Raw genomic sequence first — 10,051 nt, forward strand, 5'->3', positions numbered from 1 at the left:
CCTGCAGTGTATGTGGAAGCATGTTTTCCAACTGAGCCTGCGCAAGCGAATACCCACCTCTCTGTTTTGAATATTCATTCCCACCCAAAATAAAAGGCCCCTGCTTCCCTTTGTTGGGGATGCCATGACTTTGGAAATGATTCTGCGTGGCCTCCTCTTTGCTGCAAACATGCCCTACTTTGTGTGACAACTGCTTCTGGTGGGGGTCTGATTCAACTCGCCAGGAAGGAACCCACTTGGGTTTCAGTAAAAATGGTAGTTCTGTGACATTAGAGAGTAAGTGTGTGTGTAGTGTCAGGGGAAAGACTCTTGTAACCACTCTTACACTAAGCATATCAGGGCAGAAATGAACAATTGTGAAGTGGTCGCTGGGAAAAGAGAGAAAGGACTGCCCATGATAAAAAAGAAATGCAATGCCTGACTTTAGAGGCCCTAGGATGACAGAGAAATGGCTGACAAACCAGCTATTTCCACACCAGGATGCCTAGAGCGAAAATTTTCACAAGAGTCACCAGCACTCAAAGGAAAAAGTATGTGCAAGCATCAGAATTTAAAATACTACAATATCTTTTAGTTCTTTAGAAATAGAACCCTCTTTATAACATACGAGTTTCTGCAACTAACACGTGTAAATACTTTAGAAATGCCTTAGGTACCAAAGTAAGGAACTGTCCTTTAAAATCAGCAATAAGACAATATCTACTATTACTGCTTCTAGTCAGTATTATTACTTCTTAGACGTCTCATCTAGCACAAGAAAAAAATGAAATTACAAGCATAAAAATTGGAAATAAATAAAACTCTCATGATTTACTCACAGTATGATCTTTTACAGAGAAAATCCAAAATCATCTCTGGAAAAGTGTTAAAATAGAAAAATTTAGCAAGGTGGCTTGATATAAGAGCAACATACAAAAGCCAGTTGCATCTGTACACACCAGTAACCAATAACAAATATTTTAAAACGCTACATATAATTGTTATAAGAAATTAGCAACTATTAGGACAAATGATGTGTTAGAATTCTACAGTTAAAATTAAAACTGAATAACAGAAATGAAGAAAGATCTAAACAAAGGAAAAAGTATACTCTGTTCACAAATAGGAAGACTCAATATTGTAGAGATGTTAATGATCCCAAATTGGTCTAAGATTCAATGGAATTAATAAAAAACTCCAACAAGAGTTTTTCAGAGAACTTGGTAAGATTATTCTAAAATTTCCAAGGAAGAATGAAGTGCCATGAAACCTTGGAAGAGGAGGAGCCCACTTACTTTTCCAGTAGTAGAGATCATTATGAAGCTACAGCAATGAAGACAGGATGCTATTCACAAAATGGATGATGAAACAAAACTGAGACAACGGGGAAAAAAGAACACTTTACATAAAGCTTCTCTATATGACAGAGATGGCATGTCAGTTCATTGAGGGAGAGCAGTAACTTTTCAATAAGCTACGACTAACAACAATAAATCATATACATAACAAAAATTAAACTGGATCCCTATCTCACACCAAGTACAAAAATTAAGTAAAGATGGAATAAGGTTTAAGTGTTGCAAACATATCTTTAAACTTCTTAGTAGAAAACAGAGGTGAATATCTTTTAGATATAGAGGTAGAAAAACGTTCCTAAAGTTAAAACAACTAAAATTAAAAATGTACACCTTCAAGAACTCATATAGAGATGCAGTAAAAAGAAACCAAAGGGAGAATGAACGCAGGATTCAAGATGATTACAATCTCAAATTAAAAGAGAGGGATGGGATAAGGGGACTATGATTAGATATAGATTCCCTTCAAAGTTGCAGCTTTTGTTTTAACTAGGGGGTTCATGTGTGTTTATTATTAAAAATTGATAAGAAATTTCATAAACATTTTCATGGACAGCTATTATGAACCAATGTTTATAATTCTATTATTATTATGCACTTTAGAACCAACTAAAAATGTATACTATTAAAACAAACCCCCAAAAGATCTGACCACCTATGGAGGCAGTAAATATAGAACTAGCATAGATGATCAAACTGAAAAGTTATCTGAGCATATAGGACAAAAAGGGAGAGAAAGAAATCATAAAATAAAATTTGAAGCAAGGAAAAGACATGAATGGTATCTAATCAAATAATGCAGTTATAGAAGGAAAAAAAAGAATACAGTAGAAGCAATAATTTTACTGAGAAGAACACTAACATTTTCAGATCAAAAATCCTAGGCAGAACTGTTAAAAAGATAAACACACCACACACACACACACACACACACACACACAGTGAAATTTCTGGATTCCAAAACCAAAGGGGAAATGATACAAGTTTCCACGAAGAGTCAACAACAATAAAAACAAAGAGTAACATGAAACAGTATTATACTATACAGAAAAACATATAGTTAAAATAATTTTTAAAAACTAACTGCTAATGTGTAACACAATTAAGTAATATTTTTGACACAAGGTACACCCTAAGAAATTTAAAATGTCATCATTTAGAGAACAGATGAGTGGTTACCAGAGGAGAAGGGGGTGGGAGGAGGGCCAAAGGGGGAAAGGGACATGTACACATGGTGATGGATAAAAACTGGACTGTTGGCAGTGAACACAATGCAGTCTATACAGAAACAGAAACAGAGTGATGTGTACCTGAAATTTACACTATGTTGTAAGCCAATATGACCTCAACAAAAGAATTGTTTTTTTAAGAAGTGACCATTCAGAATCACATTCAATATTATCCCAACAAAATCAGGAATGCTGTAAATAAAAATAAGCTAAAAAGTTTTATCTTATTGAGAGTAGAGGGAAGGAGGGAAAGCTAATTATCAATTTTTGACTCTACCAGAAAAATACGTTTAGATATATTTGTTTAAAATTAAAAGAGCAGAAATGAGAAAGCGATTTCCAAATCATGACAGGCTGTAAAAAAGAAAGGGTAAGGGAGGTGACACAAGGAAAATCTGATCAATCCATGAAAACTGAGCAGGCTGGTTCAGACCCTGGGCACAGACATGACATCGCTCGTCAGGCCATGCTGAGGCGGTGTCCCACATGCCACAACTAGAAGGACCCATAACTAAAATAGACAACTATGTACTGGGGGGATTTGGGGAGAAAAAGCAGGGGGGAAAAAAAAGAAGACTGGCAACAGTTGTTAGCTCTGGTGCCAATCTTTAAAAAAAAAAAAAAACTGAGTAGGGAAAACAAGACTAATAAACAGAAACTCAGATGACAATAAAAAAATTTATCAATTATCACCATATATGTAAATGATGAAATTCTACTAAAACACCAGCAAAGACACACAAGTTTGGATTAGATCCATTAGAAATACAAAGAGAATTTGATGAAATTATATTAAAAGTAGAGATATCACATCCCTCAGAATTTAAGAGATAAAGGAAAAAAACATGAAATATTCAAATCACACTGTGTTCATTTAATATACAAATAAAGAACTCTATAACTTTCTCTTTTAAGATTTTACTTTTATTTTTCCTTTTTCTCCCAAAGTCCCCCAGTACATAGTTGTGTATTTGTAGTTTTGGGTCTTTCTAGTTGTGACATGTGGGATGCCACCCCAGCAAGGCTCGACAAGCAATGCCATGTCCGCACCTAGGATTCAAACTGGCAAAACCCTGGGCTGCTGAAGCAGAGCTCTCGAACTCAACCACTAGGCCACGGGGCTGGCCCCAAACTCTACAACTTTCAAAGAATACCCATCCTTTTCATATGCTCCTTAAAACCTCATGTACATAAGAAAATCTTTTTCTGTGTGTGTGAGGAAGATTGGCCCTGAGCTAACATCTGTGCCGATCTTTCTCTATTTTGTATGTGGGACACTGCCACAGGCTGGCTTGATGAGCAGTGTGCAGGTCCATGCCCAGGATCCAAACCCACGAACGGTGGGCCACCAAAGCAGAGCGCACAAACTTACCACTACGCCCCCGGTGCTGGCCCCAAGAAAATCTGAATAAATTTCTAAAACTATTATAAATCATGTTCTCTAAACACAGTATATGGAAACTAAAAGTTAACAATTTTAAAAATGCAACATCTTGGAAAGTAAACCAAAAAAAATCTTTTAAACAGTGAACAAAAAATAAATTCAAATTCAAAACAAAACTGATGAAAATCCACAGCCCAAAATGTTTTTCATTAAACATGATTGGAAATTCACTAAACGTTGAATATAAGTATAAAAAGAATAATAACCATCAAAAAGAGTAGAAAGGTGGAATTACTAAAGAAAAATAAAAGTAAATTAGAAGACAAAAGTTATAAATGAAACAAAGAGCTGAATTTTGCAAAGACCAATAAAATAGATCAACTTCTGGCAAACACCACTGAGAAGAGAACAAAACTAACAGGAATGAGAAAGAGATCTATCTATATACCCACAGATTTAAGAGAAAACATCAGATCCATATACATACCTATATGGAGAGAAAGCTAAATGAAATAAAATCCACATCTAAAAAACAATTTTAAAATTGACACTGGAAGAGGTAGAAAACCTAAAAAAAAGATAAAATTTGGAAAGTTCATCTAAAATTTGCTCTAAAAAGTCAGCCTGATATAGTCATATTCATCAACCTTTCAAAGTAGCAAGCACTTAGATTGAATGACAAAAAATGCTTAAATGTCCCCAATTTTGAATGGTTTAACCCAATCCTACATTAAACAATTCCAAAAACATAGGAAAACACAAAAAGCTTTCTAATAATTTTATGAGTTAATTTTACCTTGTTACCCACTTACACAAAAGCAAACCGTGTAACCAATCTCATTTAAGAATACAGATATTAAATTCCAGATTAAAATTTAGTATATTGAATTTGGAGGCATCACGACTACATGAGATTTTACCAGAATGCAATCCATCATAATGGGGGGCTCGAGAGTCTCACAGCCCTGAGTTAAAGCCCACCCTTCACACACACCAGCAGTGAAATGTTGCTTTAGCTCTTAGCTTCTCTAGTACTGTTTCCTCAATCACAATATGAAGGGAAAAAGTAGTGCTCACCTAATAAGGCAGTTAGGAAGATGAAATGAAAAACAGTCTAAAAAACTCTCAGCACAATTCCTTAACATCGTACATAGTCAATATCCCATAAACGTTATCTATTACAATTGTTGCTCTTATTACAATTCCTTAACATAGTACATAGTAAATATCCCATAAATGCTATCTATTACAATTGTTGTTCTTATTGACACATAAAACACCACATCAGTCGTTTCAACAACAAAAGAAGACATTTGATAAAGAGTCAACATCTAAATCTGATTTCAAAATATTTTTAAAACTTAGGACTATAGGGAAATTTCCATATCATAATGAAACAATACATACAGACACTAACATCAATCCTAGTAGTATTCTGCAATCTTAGCTAAAGCAATAAAAATAGTAAATGAAAAAATAAATCTGAATATTGACAAGGAAGAGGTCAGAATGATAATTATTCACAAATGATATGGACTGTATACACAGAAAAGTAAAGAAAACTCACAGAATATTTATCAGATCTGATGAGAATTCATTAAGGCAGCTGCATACAATGTTAGTATACAAATCAAAATGAGGTGAGAAAGGGAAGGAATAGGTGGGAATAAGCAGCTGGCTCCCCATCTCTCTGCCCAAACGAAGGCATATGCTGATAACAAGATAACCAACTATTTAGTACTACGGAATGTCAGTTGTATATAATGTTTACAGCAATTTACAAAATGTTAACTGTCCCTTGAAAGGCTCTACTTTATTTCTATAACTTTAGATGATAACCTCAATTAGAAAATACTCCATTATTTTAACTAAGAAATTTACTCTGAATCCAGTTTGTATTATTTTTCAAGTTTTGTTTTAAACTCTTAATTTGGTTAATCTGTGATTGGTTAATCCTGCCCACCTAACCCCTCCCTCCCCCACCCGTAATTAACTGAAAATTGTTGATCCATAAAATTCCTTCTGCTGCCATCCCCTACTATTTTTTTTTAAACTCCCTGTCTGGAATAAATGTATGCTTAGCTCCACCGAACACGCAGATCTAAAAAAGTTGCTAATGTCTAATCATACTAACTTTAAGGCTTTAAAAGAAGATTCAGAGGCATTTAATGACTTGTCCAAGGTCACAGAAAGGTGATACAGATCCAACCATCTTTTCACTACACTGCCTAAATTCCAACAGTTGTCCGCAGTCTTGAGCTTTCACCGTTTCTCAATAATCTTAAATCTGAGATTCAGTTAGGGAACTAAAATAACTACTGCACTTCTCATTCTTCTTAGAAAACATTCACACACTGCTTCACTCATCAAATATTTACTGAAACGTACTATGTGCAAGGAACCAGGGTGAAACAAAACAGGCAAAATACCTGCCCTTAGGAACTTTATATTTTATTCAACTCAGAAAGATACATTTAATGTAAATGGTATCCAGCTCACTTCACGCTATAAATTAATTTGGTCCCTGGGACGAAGCCATCTATTGCTGCCCTCAAGAATCCTCTTTGGGACCTGAATCTAGGTATCAAATTTCTGAGATCTAAAGATCCTGCACTTAGGTAAATATTAAGCTCAAAGGCTGAAGACATGTTCAAGACCAAAATTCTGACAGGATTTAACTGCAGCTAATCTCCCCCCAACTCCACCTCACTTGTCTCCTTTAAACCTCAGAAAAGCAGCTCTCTGCAGTTTTATTACATGTCACAACGCCCGGCCACGGCCAAACTTCAGCCATCACGCAAAGAACACATCAGAGGAAAAGACAGCCCCTCTCCTTACAAATATACTGTGACAAGCTACCTTGCAGGTGAAAAGGGATCTATGAAAGTTCTGCGGCACGCTTTTTTTAAATAAAGGATTATTATATTATTTTATGAAAGAGTCATCCTTCTGGAAGGAAAAAAAAAGAATCTTGAAAATATAGGGAAGCGTTCCAATCCCCAGAACACAGCTATTCACATGAAACTAATGTTGTACACATACATACACACACACAAGTATTTTGAGGAGAGCAGAAAATAGGCTCAATTTTGGTTATGCAATATCACTAGTTACCTCATTTGACTGACAATTCATAAAGTTTCTAAGTGAAAACAGAGTGTTTCACTTTTGTTTCTTCTAAAGTTTGAAGTTTACTTCCTAGTTACTAGCTTAAGTCCACTTCCTAGTTACTAGCTTGGTGGATTTAAATCTACCAACTTATTTGAAGTAGATGGCTTAAAGTATTTATACCCATACAAATATTTTTTAAATAGTTCCAATATGAGTAAAAATATAATACTATGTTAATATGGAAAGCAAACAAATATATTGTTTCTTTTTAAAAAACACATGAATACCTTGATGGAAGTATAAAAATACATGCATTATACTGCTCCAAAAATATTTCCCCCCTCGGGCTGGCCCCATGGGGTAGTGGTTAAGTTCCGGCTCCACTTCCTTCTGTGGCCAGGCGTTTGCAGGTTCCTATGTGGTCGGCGACCTAGCACCGGTGGTCAGGCACACTGTGGTGGCATCTCACATGACAGAGAAAGACTGGCACAGATGTTAGCTCAGCGACAATCTTCCTCAAGCAAAAGAAGGAAGACTGGCAACAGATGTTAGCTCGGGGCCAATCCTCCTCACCAAAAAAATTTCCCCAATACCAGTGAGACGATCTGACACACACACTGAAAACAGCAGCACAATGGTAATACTTTGGATTAACAACTACTGCCTTTGTGTAAGGAGGAGTTCATTAAACTTGATGGCCAAGACCACTTTCAGTAATTTGATTCTCGATCCTACAATTTTATGCCTAAACTTCTGAAGCAGGCAGATCTGCATTATCTGATTCTATGTTAAAGAAGTACTCTAGTGAAAACCAATTTAAAAAACTCACAAACTTCTTTCCACTGTTCACATTTAAGAGATGTGAAAAATATGAGCTACTTTTCCCACTTTGAAACAAATTGGCTGTGTGGAATAAATACTCAACACTGAAGACAACTATAAACAAAAATGATACCAAATCTATTAAATATTGCTTAGTATACATATGACCACGAGATCCTGCTTTAAGTATTAACACTTTATCACATACTCAACATCAAAAACTAAAGTTTAAGGTATTCAAAGTAGAATAGAGGGGATTAGCAGATAAACTGTTCTAACTCCCAATATTAAATCCAAAATTATTTCCCTGTAAATAAACTGCAGCCTGCAATAATCTTCTAAATTTAACCAGTAACAGTTAACTAACACACAAGAGCTCCAAAATCAACTTTCCCAAAGTGCCTAAAATAACAATGCACTATCCTTGCTTTCCAAAATTCTTGAGCATCTTCAATTACCTCAAGTACTACCATAAAATTCTAAAAATAATCTCAAAGCAGAAAGTTAGCAGGCTGTGAGTATATACACAGTCCATTTTAGGACAGCAGACCCTATTCGAAAACCAAGCACAGGTAGGAGATAACTATGCCAAAACTACAACAGGGTGGGGCGCTCGTTACTCACCCTGATAAACCAACATGGCTTCGGGAGCTGCTCACAATAGACTCCAGTTACCCCCGTAACCCCAACACGACTAAAGCAATGTTATCCTTTTGCCCAAAATGCTTTTCACCCAAAAGACAAATAAGTCATAGCCAACTACTCTTCAGGATATGGTGCAAGCCATGATAGTGCACTTGACATCCTGAAAGCAAAATCCAGAACAAAATGAGCATTTCTCATTACTCACTATAAAAGATTTGAAGCTTCAAAAACAGATTTTTTTTTTAACTTAGGTGAGTGACCATTTGAATGAGTGGCTGAGTCAAGAGCAAAGGGTAAACGATGGAACAAGGTCAAACCCAGGGGACAAAAGATTCCTGGAGTAAACATGGCCAGAAAGGTTTCCCTTCTTAAGGACAGTTTCTATACTCAAGGGGGGGAAAACGGGAAAAAGAAACAGAAAGAGGAAAAGGAACCAACCGAACCCTCTACTTCCACAGAGAGTCACCTGGTAAACGGACCTGCCCCGCCAGGCAGGCAATTCGGTCCTGCTGGAGACCCTTTTGCAAAGAGCAGGCCCAGAAGGCTCCCACCTTCAAAACACAAACCGTGCTCATCAGGGATGACCAGTGGCTATTCTATTTTTTTAAAAAGGAAGGAGGAGGAGAAAGTTTAATTAAGCAGCCACATAGAGGAGTGTAGGAATGTAAGGGTCGCTCCCAATAAAGACCCGGCACCGTCTGCTCCAGGAAAACAATCGGCCAGAAGGGAGCGGATGGAAGCCCGCTAAGTGCACCCCGCTTCCCACACGCAGCCCGCCCTGGGAACGACGCCCCAAAGGCGGCGGGGCGGGGGGCGCGGGGAGGAGGACCTGGCGGCGGGGCCGGGGCCGGGGCCGGGGCCGCCTCACCTTCTGCGCCGCGCTCTGCTGCAGCACGTTCTGCTCCACGGTCATGGCCCCCGCGGCGCCGGCGGCCGGCTTCTCGCGCCTCCGCCGGCCCTGGCTGCCGCGCTCCGCCGAGCTCCAATGTGCGGCGCGGACGGCCGGGCAGGACAGCGCCCCGCCAGCCAGGCGCGAAGACGATGGCGGCCGGCGTGCGCGGGCGCCGCGGGCGGGCGGCGAGGCGCCGACAGCGAGGGCCACGGCGGCGGCCCCACGACTCCGCGCGGCCCGCCTCAGAGCGGCTCGCTGGCCGCGGCCCGGGCCAGGAGCGGACGGACGGCGGACGCCGGCGGGGAGCGAGCAGGGCGGGCCGCGTCAGGCGCGCGCTCCTTCGCCGGCGGCTCGCGGGCCACTGCGGGGCAGGGAGAGGGGACGCAGGGAGCGGCCGGCCGGAACGGCGCTGTCCTCCTGCCGCCGCGACTCCTCCTCCCTCCCAACCGCCGGCTCGGCCCCCGCCGAGCCGCGCCGAGCCGCGCCGAGCCCCGCCCGCCCCGCCCGCCCCGCCCCGCCGAGCCCCGCCGAGCCCCGCCCCGCCCCGCCCCGCCCCGCCCCGCCCCGCCCCGCCCCGCCGAGCCCCGCCGAGCCCCGCCGAGCCCGCCCGCCGGCCGCCCTAACCCTACATTGT

At 39.9% G+C, this 10,051-nt stretch overlaps 1 protein-coding gene across 1 annotated transcript in view; it reads right to left on the reverse strand.

Annotated features, from left to right (window-relative positions):
- LOC123284635 (ubiquitin carboxyl-terminal hydrolase 25-like) overlaps positions 1 to 9,583 on the reverse strand; it is a 95,986-nt gene extending 86,403 nt beyond the window's left edge. The window contains exon 1 of the mRNA XM_070487734.1: positions 9,394 to 9,583. Coding sequence (XP_070343835.1) covers positions 9,394 to 9,438 — 45 coding nt within the window. The 5' untranslated portion in view covers positions 9,439 to 9,583. The remainder of the gene's footprint in view (positions 1 to 9,393) is intronic.
- Positions 9,584 to 10,051: the final 468 nt, after the last annotated feature.

This window comes from Equus asinus, chromosome 17 (assembly GCF_041296235.1).
Source record: "Equus asinus isolate D_3611 breed Donkey chromosome 17, EquAss-T2T_v2, whole genome shotgun sequence".
NCBI lineage: Eukaryota > Metazoa > Chordata > Mammalia > Perissodactyla > Equidae > Equus > Equus asinus.